Consider the following 25725-nt stretch of genomic DNA (forward strand, 5'->3'; position numbering starts at 1 on the left):
TATCTCTTGTAAGAAAAAGGTAGTGAGGTAAAATGTTTCTGGAAAGGAGTGGTATGGTGAGTAACCAGACTGAAGTGCTGGCTCTTATGCCTTAAGGCAGACGTGAGATTTCTGGGATCCTTTCTCTTGCCTTCCTTTTTGTTAATCCTGTGTTGCCATTTTAACATGCTAAGGTATGAGGTAAACAGGGGTGTGATGCTTATCAAAGTATAAAAGACACAAGAAATACTACTTCCTAGTGCAGACTGTGGCCATTGACTCTGGGGACCAACATGGTGGCAGAAGCGTTCTCAACCCCTTTCTTTCAAGGAAGGGGGCTCCACCTGCCAGGCCAGGCTTTTAGGACACAGCAGAGCCCCAGAGAGCCCACTCTTCACCCCCGCCAGCAGACAGATGGGTAGTTGCTCAATGGTCTTGTGTAATACTTGTTAACTGGCAAGTATGGTTTGGCACAGTAAACGACTTAAAGCCATTTGTGAAAGTTTTGCCCTCAGCTCTTTATTTGTATATTTGTTTAGGGGGTGAGAGTTGGGAGTTGGATAACAGTTAGGCTTAAGCCCCATCTGGAGCTTCTGCTAGGCTTTACACACAGGCAAGCCTCTCTGCTGATTGTAGTGCAGAGGGGAGCGAATGGGAGAAAACACTGAGTCTTAGTTTCTTTCAGGAAGGAGGGCTTTAGGAGAAAACTCATCCTAACAAGTTAATCTTAATTTTAAAAAGTACTTTGGGGCTACCCTGGTGGTGCAGTGGTTGAGAGTCCGCCTGCCGATGCAGGGGTCACGGGCTCGTGCCCCGGTCCGGGAAGATCCCACATGCAGCGGAGCGGCTGGGCCCGTGAGCCATGGCCGCTGAGCCTGAGCGTCCGGAGCCTGTGCTCCGCAACGGGAGAGGCCACAACAGTGAGAGGCCCGCGTACAGCAAAAAAAAAAAAAAAAAAAAAAAAGTACTTTGGGGTCATTGGAAAGGAGGAATGGTTCTCAGTGATGCAAACTATCTGGCCCTTTATCCAGTCTCCGTTGGCGCATATCCCACTTATGAAAGGAAGAGGAATGGGGCTGAGAGTAATAACTGAAAATGCTGCTTCACTAAAATATTTTCTACGACTGCCTTGTTGACCATGTTAAAGAAATGCAGAATTAAAATAAGCAGTTGTAGGGATGGTGACTACAGAGAGAGGTGTACAGGATATTGGTTACATTCATGTGTTCAGGTTGTGAAAATTCATCAGGCTATATTTAAAGATGTGTGCACTGGGACTTCCCTGGTGGTGCAGTGGTTAAGAATCCACCTGTCAATGCTGGGGACACGGGTTTGAGCCCTGGTCCGGGAAGATCCCACATGCCGCAGAGCAACTAAGCCCATGCGCCACAACTACTGAGCCTGCGCTCTAGAGCCTGCAAGCCACAACTACTGAGCCCGCAAGCATAGAGCCCATGCTCTGCAACAAGAGAAGCCACTGCAATGAGAAGCCTGTGCACCGCAACGAAGAGTAGCCCCTGCTCGCTGCAACTAGAGAAAGCCCATGTGCAGCAACGAAGACCCAACACAGCCAAAAAGAAAAAAAAGAAAAACCTTATCATTCCAAAAAAAGAAAAAAAAAGATGCATACCCTTTTCTATATGATTATTATACTTCAATGAAAACTTAGAATGTAAAAAAAAAGAAAACTTTAGAGAAATAGTAGGGATTTGAGTAATACAGTTATGCATTTATCAACTCATCGAGTGGTACATTTAAGATTTGTGCATTTTATTGGATGTAAATTTTACCAAAAGATAGAAGGAAAGAAAGGAAGGAAGGATGGATGGAAACTGCAAACACTGAACTCCAGTTAATGGCCTGCATGCTGAAGTCTTTTGGTATGAAGTATACTAATATCTGCAACTTACTTTGAAAGGTATCCAAAAAATGAAATGGATTGATGAATGGATAGAAAAATATTAATTGTAAAATCTGAAGTGACTATTTGGTTTTTCACTGTACAATTCTTTCAACTTTTCTGTATATTTGAAAATTTTTACATGTAAATGTTGGGGAGGAGAATCTAAAGGAAAGAGGAAGAATTCTTCCCATTTCTTTATGAATATAAATATTGGCTCCAGCCCATTGAAGACCCAAGCGCATCAGCAGCAATTGGCAAGAGACAAAAGAAGAAGTAAATGGTGGATGCTATGAAGTAGATGTCAAAACACATTCATGGACACATGTGAGACATACCCCGGGGTTTGTACCATCATATACAACCAAGCTGTCAGTTTCGCTTTTTGGCATTTCTGTAAATTACAAATGTTGAAAGTACTCATTATTAGAGTCTGAAGCAATCTGCTGCATTCGGCATGTTAAGCTGAAGAAGAGTTTTTGATACCTCTAGCTAGGGTCAACTTTTTCAACATTTTCCAGTTATATGATTCATTGTATTTGTACTCAATGAAGAAAAACTAAAAATACACGTAAATGAAAGAAATAAAGACACCTGAAGTTGACACCTATGTTTGTCGTTGCAGCAGCTACACTAAAGACACAGGCACTAAAATGGAAGGATGTATATTTTCTCCATCGTGCCTGTAGTTTCAGAGCCAGAGTGCCCTAAGAATTAGTCCATATCAGGGTTGTTTGTTTGTTGTGGTTTTGGTTTTTATTGAGATATAATTGACATATAACAATCTGTCCAGGTTTTCCTTGATTGGTAAAGAAGGATCCTGGGGAAGGAACTTTCATTTCCTCCTTAGCACTCTAACCAACAGATACGATGAGTACAAATGCATAACCTCCCACAATCATTATTCTCTTTCAATCTCTTTCTAGGGTTTTACCGATATTTTGCTAGAAAGAGTCATGCATGGGGGAGCCAACATTACAGGATTCCAGATTGTCAACAACGAAAACCCTATGGTTCAGCAGTTCATACAGCGCTGGGTGAGGCTGGATGAAAGGGAATTCCCTGAAGCCAAGAATGCACCTTTAAAGGTAATGTTCCACGACATGTAGAAACCGTAGGCCAGCTTTTCAGAGCATCTCAGTATGGCCTTTATATATTTACGGCCATCCAGTGATCAAGTGGTCGTCCCTCAGAAGTGTTTCAAGGATGCTAAAACACAACTGCAGATAGTGCTGCTGCACTTGAAAACTAAATTCCCAAATAAAGAAGCTATTGAGAAGGAGGTCTTTTAAAACTCAGCGTTTGGGAAGGTTAACTTAATTTTTTAATGAATTTCATTTTTAATATGCTCATAATTTACAATATTACAAGAACCTGAATCAGGCAAAGAGTGGGGGCAGTGGGAATAGGTAAGGAAAATTGATAGTTTGAAACAGAAAATTAGATTTTACATTATTTATGTGATTGCTTTGTGTTAATAAGTTTCATGAATCTCAGTACACCCAAGTGAATTAGGCTCTAATACAGAGTGCACGTTGCCTATACATATATTGAATGGAAATGTTTTCCTGCCTGCACAAGTATCTTTAAATAATTAGATTACCTAAGTTGCTCATTTTCATGAAATCAAGATAAGAACACTGAAAGCAGAAAGTCATGCTTGAAGTGCACATTTTCATGCGTTTCCCTATGGCTAGAAATCCTATTATTTAAAAATCAGGAATTAAAACAGATAAATGGGGGGAAAGTTATTCATGTTACACAAAGGATCCTTCCAATGTATTTTTTTAAGTAACCCATTCCCTCAGTGAATTGATTCAAGTATGAAACAGACTTTAAATTCTTCCTTCCTGATATGTATGTGAAAGTATGTATGTACCATGGCTGTGGGATCCTTGTGATCAAGATGAGGGATCAAAGCAGAGTCAAGGCTCAAGGCCCCTCCCTAAAAAAGGAAAGGGGAGGGGACATTTCCTTTCTCATGGTTTCAAGATATCCATCCTCATATCCTTCCTCCCTGGCAAGAATAGAAGAAGGAGGAACAATGGGACATAGACAGAAAAGAGACACATTCTGAATCACCTATGCAGGTCCACCCTGAATGGGTCACATCAACACAAGTGGGACCTTACTTTATGCAATTGGTATGTTCTAGAAAAGTCATAAGTTAAACATCTTTTTTACATCTTTTTGTATTAATTTAAGCCACTCACTAGCTAAGTGGTCCTCTGTAGTTGTAGTGATTACATTACACATGCCAGATTTTTCCGGGTGTCCTCATATGTTTCAGTAAATATGGTCACAATTCCTATGAGGAATCCTTTGTAGTCAAATCTTTTTTTTAAGATGATGATGATTTTTTTGATTGAGATATGATTGACATATGACATTGTATTACTCCTAAGTATACCACATGCTGATTTGATGTATGTATGTATTGCAAAATGATCACCACAATAAGTTCAGTTAACATCTATCACCACCACAGCTACAAATTTTTTCTTATGATTAGAACTTTTAAGAACTACTCTCTTCGCAGCTTTCAAAAACTACAGTGCAGGATTGTTAACTATAATCACGATGATATACATTACATTCCCAGAACTTATAACTGGAAGATTATACCTTTTGACCACCTTCATTCATTTTCCCTATTCCCCAGCCTTGACCTCTGACAGCCACCATTCTGTTTTCTGTTTCTATGAGTTCTTTTTTTTTTTTGGATTCCATGTATAAGCGAGATCATACAGTATTTGTCTTTCTCTGTCTGACTTATTTCACTTAGCATAATGCCCTCAAGGTCCATCTGTGTGTCACAAATGGCAGGATTTCTTTTTATGGCTGAATAATATTCCATTGTATGTGTGTCTGTGTGTGTATATATTTTTATTGAAATATAATTGACATGACTTTATATATGTATATATGTGTGGGTGTATATCACTTTCTTTATCCATTCATCGTTTGATGATTTGATGAACACAGGTTTGTTCCATGTGTTCACTATTGTAAATAATGCTGCAATGAACATGGGGGTGCAGATATCTCTTTGAGACAGTGATTTTATTTCCTTCAGATAGATACCCAGGAGTGGAATTGCTGGATCATATGGTAGTTCTATTTATAATTTTTTCAGGAACCTGCCTATTGTTTTCCACAGTGACTGCACCAATTTACATTCCTATCAACAGTGCACGAGGGTTCCCTTTTCTCCACATCTTCATCAACGCTTGTTGTTTCTTGTCTTTTTGATAATAGCCATTTTGACAGGTATGAGGTACTATCTCATTGTGGGGTTTTTTTTGGTTTTTTTAAATTTATTCATCTTATTTATTTATTTTTGACTGTGTTGGGTCTTCGTTGCTGCACGCGGGCTTTCTCTAGTTGCGGCGAGCAAGGGCTACTCTTCATTGCAGTGCACAGGCTTCTCATTGCAGTGGCTTCTCTTGTTGCAGAGCAAGGGCTCTAGGCGTGCGGGCTTCAGTAGCTGCGGCTCCCAGGCTCAGTAGTTGTGGCTCGCGGGCTCTAGAGCGCAGGCTCAGTGGTTGTGGCGCACGGGATTAGTTGCTCCGCGGCATGTGGGATCTTCCCGGACCAGGGCTCGAACCCGTGTCCCCTGCATTGGCAGGTGGATTCTTAACCACTGTGCCACCTGGGAAGTCCCTCACTGTGGTTTTGATTTGCATTTCTTTGATGATTCAACTCTCTTTTTTTATGGACTAAATCTGCCCACTACATTTAGGTGAGCTTATATTAATTTATATTTTCATACAACTGCCAATCCACTGTTTTGCCATCCTTAGATTTAGCAGGCAATAGGTAGAGGAAAAAAACTCATTTATTCAATATGTTATGGGTTACCTACAAAATGTCAGGCACTATGATAGGCACAAAAAATGGACAAGAGTAAAAGTATGAAAAGGGTGCTACAGAGTCATTTATGCCTGTTCAGAAGTTGTAGAGGTGTACAGAAGAGAAGGAAGACAATCTCAGCTCTGGATTATTCACTGATAACTCATGATATGTGTAGTGTAAAGTTCTTAGAACTTACTGAGAAGAATTGTTCAGGCTTATAAGCAAAACCCTTCAAATACCTTAAGAAAATGAAATACTTAAATAGGTGGTTACAACTTTCGGATTACTTTGACTCGTACTAGTCATTATGGAACCTGTCTCTATATCAAACAGACAAAAAGCCCATGTTAAAAAATTATGTACAATATTTTTGATTAGGAAATAAAATTGTCTAGAGATTAAAATCTTGATGCTTAATTTATTCTGTATTTTATGAACATTTCCTCTGGGGTCTTTTTGCTTATAGATGGTCACACATTGGTCCATAGAAGCTGAAAAAGTGGAAAATTAAATAGCTATTTTGGCATGGCTTGGAAAGGACTACATTAAGATTGCTGACAATTTATGCAGTCAGCTAGAAAAAAAATCACCACCATGTTGGCTTTATGTAGTGCTAGCACAGGCAGACACAGATTTTTTTTTTTCATGAAAGAACATATGTCCCCTGTTACAGTCATACTTGATGACTTGGCCCTGAAAGAAAAGTAACACGAGAAAAGTCAGAAAAGTAAATTGATAGTTGTAAAGATGACAATGCATTCACTCACAATTGTATTGGGACATACTATATAGACAGAAAATTCCCCCCAGGGCATTTTGCTTCATTTTTTAGAAATCAACAGAATTCTATATTCTACCAGTATTTGTCACCCCTGCAAAACAGAGGCCAGCTAATTTTAATCACACTTTGTTGATTCATTAATGAAAAGGCATCCACCATGTCAAATTGCAGATAATCAAATCCCTTGTATTAAATGACTGGCCTCATCCTTAGTACAGTGTATCAGTACAGTATATCCAAGAAATAGAAAGTAAGTGTTCTTGCCTGAAAAAGGTAGCATCATGAAGTATTGCCTATGAATTGTCCATGTTATCAGATTTAAAACTCAATAACAATTGTACTTTTCTACAGTCAAAAACCAGCTTTGGATTTTGCTCTCCCAAGGAAACAAAAACTGATTTATTGCTGGCCAGAGGTCCTAGTTCACCAGAAACGTGGTCCAGACAGAAATGATTAATGTTTCCCTCCAAATTAATTTCAAGCTGTCTAACTTAGTTATTTCCATTTTCCCCTAAGTAAACACCAGATCTGAATTTTCTATTACAAACAGCAATAACCCAGTCTTGCTTTAGGATATGCCGTTTCCTCTCCAATCTACATATGCCATCCTTTAACTTCCCACATATTTTAATCTCTATAAAGGAGCTGGCCTTTTAGCAGTCACTCACTCAATACGAAACACAGTATTGTGAGAAAGAGAGATTCCCTTGAGCCATTTGATCTTAATAATCTTAACATGTGCACACATGAGGTAAGATGCATCATTCTAGAATGGACCAAAGTCAGGCTTGCCCAGAGAGATCTCTTGATTCAAGTAATTAAGAGGGTGACTTCATAGAACAAGAGTTGGAGATGAATGAAAATTATAAGAAACGAGGCAAGTTTTGGGGGCATCATTTGTCATGATATTTTGTTTTCCATACATCCATTTCAGTACACATCTGCATTGACGCACGATGCAATACTGGTCATAGCAGAAGCTTTCCGCTATCTGAGGAGGCAGCGAGTGGATGTGTCCCGGAGAGGCAGTGCTGGAGACTGCTTAGCAAACCCTGCTGTGCCCTGGAGTCAAGGAATTGATATCGAGAGAGCTCTGAAAATGGTAATGACCACAGTGGGTTATTGGGTTGGGGGCACCTTATAAAGACACAAAGAGTTAAGACCTCAATCTTAAGAAAAGACAACCTAAAGGGAATAGGATCAGAGTCTGTAGAATGTTCAAAGTGTACAGAAAGATAAGCATCGATATTTATTCATCAAAATCTAGAAATCTAAAACTAGAAGATTCTTCCTTGAAGCTTGAGAAATGGTAAATTTAGGGCAAATGAATATTTAGCTCTGTATTAAAGTGGGGATAGTAAATCAAACTCAGTACCCTTGAAAGTTATGGATTGAACATGTAAATGGCTTCAAAAAATTCAGACTTTCCAGAAAATGATGTTGCTTAGGGGGACTGGGATATTCTGTAGGAAACTCCTAACTTCAGGGTAGACATTACCAGCATCCTCTGGCTCAACAGACAAATTATTAGCCTGGATGGACTGTGGAACTGAGCCAGTGTGATAGTATTTCTATTTGTCAAAAAGAACCTTTATACTATTCTACATGGTGAAATGCAGGAACACAGTCCATTCTAGGCCTACTTAAGAGTTTTTTCCCCAATGCCCTAGAGAAAAAGCCTGAAGGAAAGTACAAGGAATCAATGGGCAGAGAGTCAAATAGGTCACTTGTTTTTAGTATTTACTGGGTGGGAGAGCATTTAAGGCTTTGAGCAGTATCCTTTGAACAGATTCCATTATTTACACTAGGAGCAGCATCACCCATTCAGTGTAGCTTTTTAAGCAAGAGCTCTTTCCTGAATATTTTGCTTTAAGCTACATATGCCTGCATGCATTAAAATAAGCCTTCGAGAGTAAAAGACTCTCTTATTTCTACTTCTTTAATTATCCTGATGTTTAGAACATCCAAATCAACAAAGAGATAGGCAATGATAAGATAATTCTGTGCACAACCCAGCAACTAGGAATCTGTAATGGCCTCATAATGTACATCATTTTGTGTAGCTGGCTCTCTTACTGCTGCCTTAAATTTGCCAAGTTGGAAGCATTCAATAGAAAGGGGTTAGTAGCCACTGTGTCTCTCTCCAAGAAAGAGATATGACTCATTCTCCCATCATGCAGATTTTTATGTCATTATGTCAGTTCCCTAACAAATGCCCTAAGTGTAGTTTTATGGAGGTAGCACTGCACAATTTTTGAAGAACAGTTAATTAAATTCAACCTTCATAGCGGTTACAAGATTTGTATTGTCAGGTGAAACATAATGATGAGTGAAATATAAAACTCCCTCAGAGTGAACCAAAAGGAGTTTTCAACAAAACCTCAAGGGGCAAGTGCCAGCATCTTCGATTGACTTCCCATTCATGACACAAATGACTCTCTTCCCCAAATACAAAACTGGCTACCAGACTGAAGGACAAGAAATGAATTTGGCAAGAAAAACATTAGATTGATCATATTATTGCACAAAGTTTCCACATGTCTAACTCACTGATAAAGTTCAAGCTGTAAGCCAGGTAAGTAACCTTCCTCCCCAGGCCCTCACGATAAAACACTCAACAGAAAGGATGCTTTCCCTCTTTCCATAGGCCAGCCTCTTTCTAAGGCTTCAGAGAGGCTGGAAAGTATCAGCCTCTTCCAAAAGTACATGTTGCCTTGTGACAAATGATCAGTGAAACTCCACTTTTCAGAGGACTGCAAGAGAGGGTGGTCTGAAGCACTAAAGGTTTTTACCATATTAAAAGAAATCCCATTTTATTTAAGTTAACTAAAAGTGAGGATGCATGATGTAAAAGCATCCCTCATTGTGACTAGCACATAGTTGCTGCTCAGTCAATCATTCTCTTCCTTCAAAGAAATCTGGCAAACAAAATCATTGCCTGAAAGAGTCTCCTAAGGGGCCTGTTTTAATGAATAAATAATCACACAATTCATTAAACAAATATTTATTGAGCACCAACGACTATGTATCAGGCTCCAAGTTAAAATGCAAACATGAAATAAGATGAGGGGAGCTCATATTTAAATTGTTAATATGTAAACAAATGCTTTTAAAAACCTTAAAGCGACTTGCAGATTGGGTAATCATCATCCTTACAATCTATCGATGGTGCAAAGATTAGCCTCAACCTGGTCTACTGAAATATGTCACAATTCTAAGTCATCGAAACTTGTCAACTTGCTCAGTAAACATTTATTGAACACCTGCTCTATCCCAGGCTCTGGATTAGTTGCTGAGAACACAGAAAAAGAATGTCTTTCATCTTGAGGTGCTCCCAATCTAGCAGGGGAGCTGGAAATACATAGATGATTAAAATGTTATGGTGAAGCTCCACATGGAATGCTATGGGAACCCAGAGGAGAAGCACCTAATATAGACTGAGGTGCGGGGTGGAGAGGATTAAAGAAGGGATCCCAGATGGGATGGTGGGAAACTGTCACTGACATTCACATCCTTAAAAATAGACTTCTCTCTGAGTGGTAGTCCAATTCGACTTCTGCTCACCAAAAGTTCTAATCAGCTTAGGCTATTGTCCAGTTTGCAGATCATGCTCAGATAGGCTGAATCTTTAGAAATATACAATCCTTAATGAGAATGAAGACTTTGCTATTTTCAGTAACAAAGGATTTCCTTAATAATTTCCTCTGCCAGTGTCTCTACCCTGCCTATCTCCTCTCCTAGAATTCAGTGCTCAAAATAGTGTAAAGAACCCTTCATGCATCACAGTATGCATCAGACCCATCCTACTGGATAAGCAATTTCTATCTCAACAAAGGACCATTTTTTTAGCCAGAAGCATGACGTCACCTTCTCTGCAAGCCTAAGCTGACAGTAGTGCTTAGGTTTGTTCATTTAGTAGGACAATCAACTTGTCTTCAGGGAGTCACATTGGAGCATTTCTCCTTCAACAGATATTCCATGGTCTCCTACTGGTGGCGAACAAGCCCCGTTCCCTTTAAAAAGATGCTCCCTACTATTTGCCATCAATTTTCTCTTCTGCAGCACAAGCCCATTACTGCTTCTCACTTGCTTAACAAACAGCTTGTCACTTTTCTATAAGAGATGAAAAAGTATTCCATTCTTTCATCTTGGGAGAATGACAGATTCTTTTTCTTTGAAGCAAATTCCTTGACCCATACTCACCAGATAAGTAATTCAAGTGGGTAACAATAATGACATATTTATAGAGGGGCTTTCATCCAGTGTCCTTGAACTGTAAAATAGGTAAGGAAATCTCTCCACCCAGTAGAGATGGCCTCTTATTAATTCATAATACGGGGCCCAGACCCAGGAAAAATTGTGGCATACATGCATCTGCATTTGGCCTCCCAACTAGGTGTCTGGCCTATTCTAGTACCTCTATCTGTTTTATATAGTGTTCAATACTCCTGATTCCCTAGACTTAACAAATTTCATCAGTCTATGGATTATCCCTCCATGGCCTAGCTCTCCACTACCTGTCTGGAACTGGGCATAGGTTAAATAAGAGGAAAAACTCGGGCTTCCCTGGTGGCGCAGTGGTTGAGAGTCCGCCTGCCGATGCAGGGGACATGGGTTCGTGCCCCAGTCCGGGAAGATTAAAAAAAAAAGAGGAAAAACTCATCCCTGTTACTATGGTAGCTGATAAATGTGTAAACCCCTCAAGAAACAGAACTAAATTCATTTTGATTAATAATAATAATTATTAATAGAGCTAGCATGTATTGCAATGCTCACTACATGCCAGACACTGATCTAAACACTACATATGTATAACTCATTTAATCCTCCTAACTACTCCATGGGATAGGTACTACTAGGATTTCCCATTTTACAAATTAAGACACTGAGGTACAAAAGCACTAAGGAACATCCCCAAGGTCATACAGTTAGTAAGTGATAAAGTTACAGTATGAATCCAGGAGCCCCAGAGCCCACGTTACTGAAGCTGGTTTATGTTTGGATGTTGGGAACACTGGAACTCACAGTTCAGAAGAATGCATTATCTTAGTTAAGAATACCCTTCAGGCTACTCCCTTCAGAAAAGATGAATGGTAGAAATTTCAGGTTCCTTGGAATCTAGAAAAATGGTATAGGTGATCTTATTTGCAAAGCAGAAATAGAGACACAGATGTAGAGAACAAATGTATGGATACCAAGGGAGAAAGGAGTGGGGTGGGAGAAACTGGGAGACTGGGATTGACACATATACATTATTGATACTATGTATAAAATAGACAACTGATGAGAACACACTGTATAGCACAGGGGACTCTACTTAATGCACTGTGGTGTCCTAAATGGGAGGGAAATCCAAAAGGGAGGGGATATCTGTATGTGTATGGCTGATTCATTTTGTTGTGCAGTAGAGACTAACACAACATTCTAAAGCAACCATACTGCAATAAAAATTAATTTAAAAAATCAGTTTCAAAAAAAAGGGATTGAAATATACAAAATACATTTAAATCTATGAGTTGATAATAATACTAAAAACATGGGTTACCTTTAGACAATTCTATGAAAGATTTTTATTCTGAAAACTGGTAAATAAAGAGAAAGTTAAGTATTTTATAAAAAAAGAAATTTCAGGTCCTTGAAAAAGTAGTGGTAGGGCCCTCACTGTATCATATAAGAAACTGCCTGTCACACCCACTCAAAGCTTCATTAACTAAAAGGCATACTTAGAAAACACTGCAGAGGAAATGAAGATCTGTATAGACTGATCTGGTGGCTATAGCTCAATGGCTCAAGATAAACATTCTCCAAGATTCCAAGATCTGTCAGCGGACCTCATCGCAAAAACCAAAAAGGCAATTATGTGGTGCTATTTTTAAATTTTACATTTTTCCCTTTCTACCAGGTACAAGTACAAGGAATGACTGGAAACATCCAATTTGACACTTACGGACGTAGGACAAATTATACCATCGATGTGTATGAAATGAAAGCCACTGGCTCTCGTAAAGTAAGTAACCCAAACAGATATCCAAATAAAAAATCTCTCAGAAAGTGACAGCCCTCAGATGCAAGGAAATAGGTGTTAGGAAACACACCCAAAGCAAATTCCCACACATCATGCTTGCCTTTCCGTTTGGTGAATAGTGTAGATACGATGCAGAGCTGTTTTGTAATCAAAGTATTCCATCTACACATTTTAAAATTTATTTCCCTCTGAGGCTGGTCCTTTAAAAGTGGTAGACTCAAGGGCTTCCCTGGTGGCGCAGTGGTTGAGAGTCCGCCTGCCGATGCAGGGGACGCGGGTTCATGCCCCGGTCCGGGAAGATCCCACATGCCGCGGAGCGGCTGGGCCCGTGAGCCATGGCCGCTGAGCCTGCGTGTCCGGAGCCTGTGCTCCGCAACGGGAGAGGCCACAACAGTGAGGGGCCCGCGTACCGCAAAAAAAAAAGTGGTAGACTCAAGATTAATTAACAGCTTCCTACAATACAGGGAAGGAATTACAAATTTTATAGCATGTTATTTAAACAGAAGCTGCCAAGATACACATGATTTTAGCAAAAGAATTGGAAAGTAGGTAATCTCTCCATTTTGCCAACTCACCCACCAAAATGACTCTGGACAAAGTACCTTTCCCTACAGCTAAATTTCATAATGACGACTTTGTGTCTATCATACTAATAGTGAGTTAGTCAGGAAGTGGGAATTTAGTAGTTACTTAATAAAACCTTAGAACATAAAATATCTTGTACCATTTCTACAGGATACTCAACTGATTGCCCACCCAGCTTTCCTACAGTTTTAAGGAAAGAATTTTTCTGCTATCTGAGTTTAAAGAATCAAAAAGGCTGATCATTCTACAGTGGGCTAACTTATTTTTACCAAATATCAGTAAAAGCAAGGTGGGGATGGGAACCCCCAGGATGAAGGAACAGCACTTCTGTTGCTCAAGCAACTACAAAAAAGTTTCATTCTACTACAGCACTTGAATTTCGTGCAGCACTTTTTGACTGAAAAATAGGCAACCAGGTCAAATGTCTGCTCTTTCTAGGCTGGCTACTGGAATGAGTATGAAAGGTTTGTGCCTTTCTCGGATCAGCAAATCAGCAATGACAGTGCATCTGCAGAGAACCGGACCATAGTAGTAACCACCATTCTGGTAAGTATGGATGGAAGGTAGGTGGGCTTTCTGTACAGCAAGACTTCTGTCTTCTGAAAAGCACTATTCAGCCAGTAGGAAAGACCTCAAGTTCAAACAGTGGAAACTTCCAACAGGCCAGCTTAGGAACCTTTTGAAACGTCTTGCCATGATGAGGAACAGAATGTCATTTAAGTAAAGAAAAAGAATAGGAGTTCGCAATAGTTTTAGATGTTGTTATCCTCTTTGTTACCCTCATGGACTGATGCTTCATCTGGACTGGAAATGTAATTCTTCATTGTGGGGGAGATAGCGTTATATGGAGGAAAGAGTAGGTCAGGGTTCTAATATTAGGTCTACCACTAACCTGAGTTTAACGGTGCAAATCACAACTTCTCTGAGCCTCAGGTTGTGTTACTTTTTAACTTATGGAATGGTCATAATAATAATCTCCTATCCATGTCATAAGACGTTTCAAGGCAATATTCACCATGTAAAGCTTTTCTGAAAAACTAAAAGCACTATTGGGATGTGAAATAGTATTTTCACTTATTTTCAAATGCTTTTCTAAAACCTGGTATGTTTCATTACTGAATGAAGTGCAAACCCGGGTTAAAAATGAGTATGCCAACGCGGGGGGCAAAGTACCGGCCATGGCAGCAGCGGAGGAGGAGGACGGGGGCCCCGAAGGGCCAAATCGCGAGCGGGGCGGGGCGGGCGCGACCTTCGAATGTAATATATGTCTGGAGACTGCTCGGGAAGCTGTGGTCAGTGTGTGTGGCCACCTGTACTGTTGGCCCTGTCTCCATCAGTGGCTGGAGGCACGGCCAGAGCGGCAAGAGTGCCCAGTGTGTAAAGCTGGGATCAGCAGAGAAAAGGTTGTCCCCCTTTACGGGCGAGGGAGCCAGAAGCCCCGGGATCCCAGATTGAAAACCCCACCCCGCCCCCAGGGCCAGCGACCCGCTCCAGAGAGCAGAGGGGGATTCCAGCCATTTGGTGATACTGGGGGCTTTCACTTCTCATTTGGTGTTGGCGCTTTTCCCTTTGGCTTTTTCACCACCGTCTTCAATACCCACGAGCCATTCCGTTGGGGTACAGGTGTGGATCTGGGACAGGGTCACCCGGCCTCCAGCTGGCAGGACTCCCTCTTCCTGTTTCTCGCCATCTTCTTCTTTTTCTGGCTGCTCAGTATTTGAGCTGTGTCTCCTTCCTGCCCACCTCCAGCCAGAGGAAAATCAGTATTGGGGGTCCCTGCTGACCCTTCCTTACTCCCGGACCCTCCCCTGTAAGCCCTCCATTTTTGTTGGCTAAGGGCAACCCTGGCCAGTTTCCAGGAGGGTGTGGGGAGGAGGAGTGACACCTGTGCATGGAACGGGAGAACCTTTGCTCTGAACTGCTCGCTCAGTGGCATCGTAACTCCCAGCTCTGGGAGAGGAGGACGGACTGAAGACAAGGTCTGTCTCCCCTCTCTCCTGATCCTTTGCTTTCCCCCACATTTCTTGATTTGATGTTGAAAGGTGGGCAAGGCCCCTCTGACTCTCCCCCATATTCCCCTTGTTGATTTAATTTAATTTTTCTCTCCCCGCTGTCTAATGTGTGTCCTGACTCTTAAGTGCTTCCTTCCCCTCACTACCTCCTTTATTACAAATTCAATAAACAAGGTGAGATGTAAAAAAAAAAAAAAAAAAAAAAAATGAGTATGCCTGAAAATGAGTAGGTCTGAAATTGTGATTAATTAAATGGAGATTCAGCTGAAGTTTATCTTTCATTTAGACATGCCTATCAAATACTCACTTTGTCCTAGGTACTGTACTAGGCCCTGAGGATATAAAAATGAATAAGCCACAGACCCTGACCTCACAAAGATCACAGTGCTTCCCTAGGGCTTGCCAGGGCTGGCTGTGGTTCTTACATAGTAAATCCCAAGAAATCAAAGGCAGTTCACCTTTGCGTAACGAAGAGAAATACCTCTGCCCAATCTGACTAAATCAAAGACTTTACAGGTGGAAACTGGTTCTTTCAAACTCTCAGAAAGAACTTAAATTCTTCTCTATTTCCTTAAATCATCAATTAAGGACTCCAAGGAATATGTGCCCCCATGAATAGTCTATTGAGGCTCTTCTGCTTATTAAGCAAACATTTTTAAAGGCTCTCTTAACACACCAAACCTCAATAGCCACAGGGGAACAAAACTTCATTACTACATTTATTATCTCTTAGAAAAATGTATAGGAGTAATCCTTTGATCTTGCTTCTGATCCCAAAGGAATCACCATATGTAATGTATAAGAAGAATCATGAGCAACTGGAAGGAAATGAGCGATATGAAGGCTACTGTGTAGACTTAGCCTATGAAATAGCCAAACATGTAAGGATCAAATACAAATTGTCCATTGTCGGTGATGGGAAATACGGTGCAAGGGATCCGGAGACTAAAATATGGAACGGCATGGTTGGGGAACTTGTCTATGGGGTAAGTTTTTTTCAACTCTGTTTTCATTTATTTCTATGCCTTCCAACTAATAAAGATAGAGGAATTTAATTTTCAAGTGCAGTATTTATCCAATTGTATAGTTTTCATATGATCTGTACAAAAAACGTTTTATTCTACGGTTGAATTCTGTAAAGGTAGCTTGTCAATAGCATCCTTTGGGCAACAGGATTATTTTACTAAAAGGAAAGTAGAATTGGAGAACTTTATCTGGCAACATTAAGTACAGCCTGCCCTCTATTGAAAATCTGTTCCTTCTGTGTTCCCTGTCTCAGGCAGCAGAATCACCACCCACCTGGTTGCAAGCAACCAGGTCATCTTTCCTCATCGATCCCCTCATATCCAGTCAGTCACCATATCCTATCAATTCTACTTTTCTGTCTCTCAAATCCAGATACACACTTCATTCCCACCATCATCATCTTAGTTAGGGTTCTTACCATTTGACAGTCTTTACTTGGTTTCCCTGCCTCTGCTCTTACCCTGGCAAATCAAATCCACATTATTGTAGTTTCTCACTTTAGAAATCAGGATAAAATTCAAATTCCTTAGCATGGCAAAGAAGGCACTTTGTCACCTGGCCCCCACCTACCTCTCTAGTTTCATCTGGTCCTCTTCCTCCTTCACACTCAATGTTCCAGCTATAGCAAAGTATGCATTGTTCCCTGAAGGCAGGCCTGGAAGGACCTTCACCTCTCTTCAGCTGGCTAACACCACCTACCGGTCCTTCAGAACTCAGAGGTGTCACCTCTTTCAGGAAGCCTTCCCTAATCTTATGCACCCACCTGCAATCTGGTTAGCTGCCCCTGCTTTTTGCTTCCTTATAGTATTTTTTTTGCTTTCTCATAGTACTTTTGTGTGTGTGTGTGTGTGTGTGTGTGTGGTACGCAGGCCTCTCACTGCTGTGGCCTCTCCCGTTGCGGAGCACAGGCTCCGGACGCGCAGGCTCAGTGGCCATGGCTCACGGGCCCAGCCGCTCTGCGGCATGTGGAATCTTCCCAGACCGGGGCATGAACCCGTGTCCCCTGCATCGGCAGGCAGACTCTCAACCACTGCGCCACCAGGGAAGCCCTCTCATAGTACTTTTGAACCTCTATTATAACGACCTGTTTTCAAGTTTAGCTGTCCCAACTAGTCTATGAACTCCTTGAAAACAGAAGCCATATCTGATTCATTTCAATATGCCATGGCCTGACACATAATGGAAGTCCAATAAATATATCTTGAATGAATTAATGAATGAACAGAATGGCTCTGCCAAGGGCTTGCCCATGGGCAAAGTACAAAAGAATTATACTAATAGTTAGGGCTTTTTAAAAGGGGTACAGTAGTATCTTCAGAGCTCCTCAGGGGCTTAGCTGTAAAAGGTTTGGGCCTCTGATTGGGAAGGTCAGATCTTGGGCCACCCAATGAGGCATATGGAAATAAACAAAACTGGACATAAGAACCACCCATTGGGTGAACCAGTCCCAAGAAAACTAACCCAAGTGCAGGTGGCAGTGGCAGAGGTTTAGTTCTAACAGACAAAGGTTACTTGCAACCACCAGTCCCTGTCTAAACAACAGGTTAGGGGAAGGAGAGGAATTTAGGGGGTGGATATATTGAGAAGAGTCTGGCAAGAAGCAAATGTCCACAAGTTAGCTATTGGACTGAGGTTTAGGATGAGGTCTCTAGCGCTTGAGACAGGAATTAACAAGAATAAGGTATAGCTCTCCAATCGTAAGATAGTACTGGGGTCACTAAATAAGTTTTTAGAACAGGTCCTAAGGAACACACACAAAGGCAGAAGCTCATTTCTAAAAATAAGGGCACAGAAAGGGAATTAAGGCTTAAAATGAGACTGGACCTCAAGTATCAAAACCAAGGCACCATCTTCCAGTCACACAAGCTGCAAGGCGATTTGAACCTTAGCCCCCAACTGTGGGGCTGGACCCTGTCTTGGGTCAAGGCTGGTCCTGGGAACTCGGGCAGGGCTGAATTGCAGATAAGGTGCAAGTGAACCCAGTTATGAGAAAGAAGAACTTCTAAGGCCAGAGAGAGGGACTGAAGGAGGGACAGAGCATCCATCATGCTTTCTAAGAAGCTCGGAACCATCTTGACACAGCTGTAACCTCTTACTTTACAAGTTGGTGATCAAGTTTTCTTCTATTTCCTGTCCCTAATCTGCCCAACACTCAGGCTCTAAGAGGTCCTGTCTCGCTCACAGCTCTCCCCTGCTCTTAGCACATTACCTGGTACATAAGAGATACTCACTTTTTGCTTTAATGAATGAATGCCTGGCACATAATAATGCCCAGCCAATATCCATTAAGTTGAGTTCATGGTGAGAGGTAATCCTATAATATTTTTATTATTATTAGCTACCATTTGTTGCATATTTAACTGGTCGCCAGGCATTGTGCCAAGTGCTTTACAAGCATTATGTAACTTAATTCTCAAAACGCTATTAATGTCATTCTACAGATGAGAAAAATTGAAGCCTAGAGAGGTGAAGTCTCATATCAAGGTCAAACAGCTTGTACTGACACAGTGATTTGAACCCAGGTCTCTGACTATGAAGTGTGTGTTCTTTAACCTTTGCCCTATACCGCCTAACAGCCAAGTGTTGCAGACCCATCCCATCCTAAAAGATAGTTGAAACATATTGCAAAGGCCCTTGGTGCCTTAGCCACTCTGTGGGGAAGAGTATTTGGCCACATAAACCTGACAAGGAATTTAGGGGCTGTTTCCACTAGGGCAGAGTAACTGGCATGGGCTCTACCAGCCCATTATGTCTCAATTGCCAGAGCGCTTTACTGTCTCAAGAGAAAGCCTGTCACGCTGTGTAAATAGCTCAGTGCCCTCCTGTCACTGCACAGGACATTAAACACAGTGCTGAAGAGCAAGGCAAATTTCTTGACATTGTTCAGACAAAGACCAGCTTTCTCAGTGGATTTTGGTTTCTCCTCTGGCATGTCCTCTGTACTGCACCCACTTAATCTGCATGTTCTCTTCCTCTTTCCAGTTTGTGTATGTGTGAGTGAGGGAGTTTGAGAATTAGCAAATCCCATATTTGTTTAGTAATTTAGAAACCAACTCTGTACTACTGAAGAGGTAAAAATTCTCCTGTAGGAGCCTACCCATCTTTTTCACCCAGTTCTTTCTACTAAAGATAAAAGCAATAGCCAGGGAAGGCTCTTACAGAAATGTCCTCCTCCCTCCCCTGACCTAGAACAAGTGTCTGGTGCTTTCTGAGATTGTAACACAAGGTGATTCCCGGGAACTGAGAACAAACCAACCTACCTGAGTGGACTGCCAAGTTCCACTTTCCTCTAAGATGTGTGGCTATGAAAAATGGACATTCTTCTCATGCTTAGAGTGAGAGCTGTCTATAAGGGAGGATGATCTAAGCTAAGTGAGTCTTCCTCTTCATTTAGAAGTTTTCATCTTTCAGCATTGGGAAGTTTGCAACTTCTCTGTCATTGACAGAAATGGAGAAAAGTGAAAACAGGCATTCATTTCTGGCAGGCCTGGTCTCCTATGGTTTGCAAGTTGCTTAAGAAAAAGAAGGGCGGGCTTCCCTGGTGGTGCAGTGGTTGAGAGTCTGCCTGCCGATGCAGGGGACACGGGTTCGTGCCCCGGTCCGGGAAGATCCCACATGCCGCGGAGCGGCTGGGCCCATTGAGCCATGGCCGCTGAGCCTGCGCGTCCAGAGCCTGTGCTCCGCAACGGGAGAGGCCACAACGGTGAGAGGCCCGCGTACTGCAAAAAAAAAAAAAAAAAAGGAAAAAGAAGGGCAAACCCCTCCCCCCCGGTGACTTCCCTAAGTGCTTAATAAGCAAAAGGATGGAGAACATGGAAGTATTTCTTGCAATAACACGAAAACTACACAGATAGACACAGCTTTATCTTTAGGGCATTTTCTCTTACACTTTTAGTATGTACAACAGATCAGAGTAGGAAAAAAATGAAGAAAGGCAGAGATGAAAAAAGCTTTGCAAAGGAGATTTCAGTATCTGCCATAAAGTCTCAAGAAAGAGTCAAAATAAATTAAACTTGGTAAAGAAGAAAGAAGCCAATCAGCCTCTTTTCAGATGAGTCCTAAATGGTTTTTTTTTCCTCTAAAGAAAATCAAATCAAGGTCGATGTTTGGGCCACCTTGTATCGCTAAGAAGGCTATTTTTGAAACAAATGTCAGTAGGACACAATGTGCCCCCGTTATATAAGCTCTTCAGAACATTATGGACTTGAAACTGTCCACCTGCTTTTAGAAGTTTCGATTTTGAGCTTAATGTCTGTAACATCGCCACATGGCAGTTGTCCTCAACCACAAGTTTTTACGGTTCCCAAATAGCATGTGTTTTAAGAGGACATTTAAAAACATTTTGTTGCTAGCAGGGCTCTTAGATATTCTTTAGCCTACCTTTTCATTCATTTTACACATAAATGTGGAGACTGGCCAGGACTGAACATTAGAACTGCCCATTGGGTAAACCAGGAAACCAAGTCCTGCTATAGGACAGGGATGACAGGAATAGTGGCAGGTATTGTGACAAAGTCACAAAATCACACAGCTTGGCAGAGCTTAGACTATAACTCAGGTTTCATGATTCCTGGTCCAGTACTCTGTCCACTGAGTCATTGGTTCAGTTTACTAAGTGTGTCCAATTATGGGAAGATAATCCTACCTGTCTTCAAGGGGCTTACAATCTAGTTGGATTATGAGCTTTTCCATCTGAGATACCCATCCTGTTTATCTGTGGCCTCCAGGATAATGTAATACACATCTCTAGTTATCACTTGAAATATCTGAAAACCCAGGTAGGCAGCTGAGGGTTTCTGCCCTTTGAGAGGAGATATGATCTAACAGAAAAAGAGAGTCAGGACAACGGCTGGAAGGAAATTGAGGTCCTAATTGACAAAAGGACACCTCCCAGTGGGCAGCTGCCATGTTCCTTATATTCCTAGCACTTAGAACTAAGGATAGGAAAGGACAGACAAAATACTACCCAGATTGGTACCTCTGGATTACAAGAGAGCAGAGAGCTTGGGGGTAGAGATGAGGCTGGAGGACAATTGATTCCAGGTCACATCCCCTGGGCATCCTCAGACTCCTTCACACTCCTGGGACAAATGGCAATTTTACAGATGCTATGCACACTGACATTTCTCTACCTAGAAGAAATTGTCTCTTAAGTTGTCACTATCCTAAGATAGATTCATTTCCCATTAAGAAAGACAGAAAGTCGATCTGTCCTTCCAACTAAAAGGCAGAGAAGCAAGGGTGAAATAGCAGATGCCAAATATTCTCTTCTGTTCTTCAGGTGATTACACTGGGCTTTGGCAGGAGGGCTGATAGTTTGATAAAAGCACCCCTCTCTTTCAAATGAGGCATATGAATTCCAGGAAGGAGCATTAATGATGCATGGAAGTCTGCCATTCTGAGCAGACACGGTGGGGAAATCTTTCCAACCAAATTTAGTCTCACGAGGCCTTTACCCAGCTCCAGGGACACTCCTTTATCTTCACTTTGTCTTTAACTCTCTCAGCTCCCCAAGGACAGGGAGCCCTAACCAAGAGATCCAGACTGGGACATCTGTTCTGTATAAAGAAATGAGGAGATCCTGTTGTGACACTGCTTGTTGTTGCAGAGATTTAAATAGACCTCATCCCTTTCTCCAGATCCAAACAACTGCAGACGTTAAATATCCCATAGAGTACAGCCAATAAAGCAGTTTAAGTCCAGGCCCCCAACAGGTAGCAATTATGTTCCTATTGTCTAGCTTGATTCTGTCCCACTCCTTTCTCCAACACATTTAAACTTTCCAAACAACATGTCTGCCAAAGGCTACTAGAACCTTATGGTTGATACAGGGATGAGGGGTCAGGTCACGTCTGCCTCTTCTCTCAGATGACGTATAATATCTTATGCACTACACGCCAATGCATTGCCTACCCACTCCCTCTCATCCTCCCCCTTGCTTTCAACAAGTGCTTTAAAATTGTAGCTGACAAGCTCCTGCTCACGCACAGTCTCCAGGTGGGTTACGTTTTGCATCAGATCATCAGATGATTAAGCTATAACATACACCTTTCAGCTCAAAAAAAAGTTTTAAATGACATTTAAACTAAGCGTCATGGCTGAGGCTCGGGCATCAGAGGTCAGATCCCAGGGAGAGGACTGGGGTCGGCTGTGTGAGCATGGCCTGAAGGGCGCTAGTGCACCACGGCTAGCCGGGAGGGAGTCCGGGAAAAAAGTCTGAACCTGCCTAAGAGTCAAGAGACCATTGTTTCACGGTGCCGGAGGAGAGGAGATTCAGAACACCGCCTAAACGAGCTCCAGAGACGGGCGCAAGCCGCAGCTATCAGCGTGGACACCACAGACGAGCATGAAATGCTAAGGCTGCTGCTGCACCACCAAGAAGCCTGTGTGCAAGCACAGGTCACTCTCCACACCTCCCTCCCGGGAGCCTGTGCAGCCCGCCACTGCCAGGGTCCCGGGATCCAGGGACAACTTCCCCGGGAGAATGCACGGCACTCCTCAGGCTGGTGCAACATCACGCCGGCCTCTGCCGTGCAGGCTCGCCCCGCACTCCGTACCCCTCCCTCCCCCCGGCCTGAATGAGCCAGAGCCCCCGAAGCAGCTGCTCCTTTAACCCCGTCCTGTCTGAGCGAAGAACAGACGCCCTCTGGCGACCTACACGCAGAGGCGGGTCCAAATCCAAAGCTGAACCCCAGGAGCTGTGCGAACAAAGAAGAGAAAGGGAAATCTCTCCCAGCAGCCTCAGGAGCAGCAGATTAAATCTCCACAATCAACTTGATGTACCCTGCATCTGTGGAATATATGAATAGACAACGAATCATCCCAAATTGAGGAGGTGGACTTTGGGAGCAACTGTAGTCTTGGGATTTGCAGTATGCGACTGAATAGTTTCTGATTTATATGTTTATCATAGTTCAGTTTTTAGCACTTGTTATCATTGGTGTATTTGTTTATTGGTTTGGTTGTTCTCTTCTTTCTTTTCTAATTACATTTAAAATTTTTTATTTTAATATTTTTTAACTCTTTACTTTAATAACTTTATTTTATTTTATTTTATTTTTCTTTCTTTCTTTTTTTTCTACCATTTCTTCTGAGCTGTGTGGCTGACAGGGTCTTGGTGCTCCAGCCGGGAATCAGGCCTGAGCCTCTGAGGTGGGAGAGCTGAGTTCAGGACACTGGCCCACCAGAGACCTCCGAGTTCCATGTAATATCAAACGGCAAAAATCTCCCAGAGATCTCCATCTCAACACTAAGACCCAGCTCCCTCAATGACCAGCAAGCTGCAGTGCTGGACACCCTATGCCGAACAACTAGCAAGACAGGAACACAACCCCACCCATTAGCAGAGAGGCTGCCTAAAATCATACTAAGGCCACAGACACCCCAAAACACACCACCGGACGTGGTCCTGCCCACCAGAAAGACAAGATCCAGCCTCATCCACCAGAACACAGGCACTAGTCCCCTCCACCAGGAAGCCTACACAACCCCCTGAACCAACTTTAGCCACTGGGGACAGACACTGAAAACAACGGGAACAACGAACCTGCAGCCTGTGAAAAGGAGACTCCAAACACAGTAAGTTAAGCAAAATGAGAAGACAGAAACACACAGCAGATGAAGGAGCAAGATAAAAACCCACCAGACCTAACAAATGAAGAGGAAATAGGCAGTCTACCTAAAAAAGAATTCAGAGTAATGATAGTAAAGATGATTCAAAATCTTGGAAATAAAATGGAGAAAATACAAGAAATGTTTAACAAGGACCTAGAAGAACTAAAGAGCAAATAAACAATGATGAACAACACACTAAATGAAATTAAACATTCTCTAGAAGGGATCAATAGGAGAATAACTGAGGCAGAAGAACGGATAAGTGACCTGGAAGATAAAATAGTGGAAATAACTACTGCAGAGCAGAACAAAGAATAAAGAATGAAAAGAATTGAAGGCAGTCTCAGAGACCTCTGGGACAACATTAAACTCAACCAACATTTGAATTATAGGGGTCCCAGAAGAAGAAAAGAAAAAGAAAGGGACTAAGAAAATATTTGAAGAGATTATAGTTGAAAACTTCCCTAATATGGGAAAGGAAATAGTTAATCAAGTCCAGGAAGCACAGAGAGTCCCATACAGGGTAAATCCAAGGAGAAACACGCCAAGACACATATTAATGAAACTATCAAAAATTAAGTAAAAAGAAAACATATTAAAAGCAGCAAGGGAAAAATAACACACAAGGGAATCCCCATAAGGTTAACAGCTGATCTTTCAGCAGAAACTCTGCAAGCCAGAGGGGAGTGGCAGGACATATTTAAAGTGATGAAAGGGAAAAACGTACAACCAAGATTACCCGGCAAGGATCTCGTTCAGATTCGACAGAGAAATTAAAACCTTTACAGACAAGCAAAGCTAAGAGAATTCAGCACCACCAAACCAGCTTTACAACAAATGCTATAGGCGGGGGAAAAAATGGTTCTGAAGAACCTAGGGGCAGGACAGGAATAAAGACACAGAGGTAGAGAATGGACTTGAGGCCACGGGGAGGGGGAAGGGTAAGCTGGGAGGAAGTGAGAGAGTGGCATGGACAAATATACACTACCAAACGTAAAATCGATAGCTAGTGGGAAGCAGCCGCAGAACACAGGGAGACCAGCTCGGTGCTTTGTGACCACCTAGAGGGGTGGGATAGGGAGGGTGAGAGGGAGACGCAAGAGGGAAGGGATATGGGGATATATGTATACGTATAGCTGATTCACTTTGTTATACAGAAGAAACTAACACACCATTGTAGAGCAATTATACCCCAATAAAGATGTTAAAAAAATAAAATAAGCGTAATTTCTGTCTTCAACCTGTCAGACTCTTAAGCGCATTGTCCCTATACATATGAGTTTGTTGGGTTTTAAGTTTTATGAAATTTACGACTTTGGCAACCCACCTATGAAAAGGATTATATATCCCCTCAAGCTAAATCCCCTGCAATAGTGCAGTTACTCCGGGTTTGCCACTGGTGAGTGGAAAAATCAAACCTAATTCTGTGTGTTTACTGAGCCCACACAGCCACTCTTAAGCTGCTTGATGAAAATCCTTTAAGTAGTCAAGATGCAAGCAAAAGTGCTAGCAAACTCACCCTGAGCTCTTTCCATTTGCTGGGTTTTGTCCATCAACCAGAGCACCGTCACACCGCCTACTTCCCCACCAAGGTTTCTGAAAATGGCCTGCTGACTGCTGTCACTAGCACAGGCAGAGGCTTGAGGACAAAAGGCCACTGGACTGACTCAGGATGCCACAAGTGAGATACTTCACTACTGCATCCGAATTTCAGCTGCTCCCTAGCCCTATGGAGAATTCTTAACACTCTCTCCCAGACAAGCTGGCTTTCATAAGGAGCCGAGACCAGGAAAGGAATGCCATTTGGGGCGTTGCCTTTTTCACTTTTTCGTCAGTGTTGGCCCCTGAAATCTTTAACTTGACCTGAAAATGACCTTTCCGCTCATCTGCATGCTACAGCTGTCCCAGGAGAGCTAAATGGGTCTTTTCTGACACTAGTTACCTGCTA

General features: G+C 42.1%; 2 protein-coding genes across 3 annotated transcripts in view; both read left to right on the plus strand.

The window, feature by feature from the left end:
• Nucleotides 1–25725, plus strand: part of GRIA3 (glutamate ionotropic receptor AMPA type subunit 3) — a gene marked incomplete at its 3' end in the record, with an annotated part of 298730 nt that overhangs the window by 199378 nt on the left and 73627 nt on the right. For both annotated transcript variants that reach the window (XM_079727502.1, XM_079727501.1), the window contains exons 6-10: nucleotides 2806–2967; nucleotides 7450–7617; nucleotides 12418–12522; nucleotides 13564–13671; nucleotides 15917–16123. In XM_079727502.1, the coding sequence (XP_079583628.1) occupies nucleotides 2806–2967; nucleotides 7450–7617; nucleotides 12418–12522; nucleotides 13564–13671; nucleotides 15917–16123 (750 nt within the window). The remainder of the gene's footprint in view (nucleotides 1–2805; nucleotides 2968–7449; nucleotides 7618–12417; nucleotides 12523–13563; nucleotides 13672–15916; nucleotides 16124–25725) is intronic.
• On the plus strand, nucleotides 14304–14846 carry LOC307069268 (E3 ubiquitin-protein ligase RNF5-like; the record flags this gene model as incomplete). Its single annotated transcript, XM_079727503.1, has 1 exon — nucleotides 14304–14846. The coding sequence occupies one exon, from the start codon at nucleotides 14304–14306 to the stop codon at nucleotides 14844–14846; it is 543 nt and encodes a 180-aa protein (XP_079583629.1).

Source organism: Hyperoodon ampullatus, assembly GCF_949752795.1.
Source record: "Hyperoodon ampullatus genome assembly, chromosome: X".
Classification (NCBI taxonomy): domain Eukaryota; kingdom Metazoa; phylum Chordata; class Mammalia; order Artiodactyla; family Ziphiidae; genus Hyperoodon; species Hyperoodon ampullatus.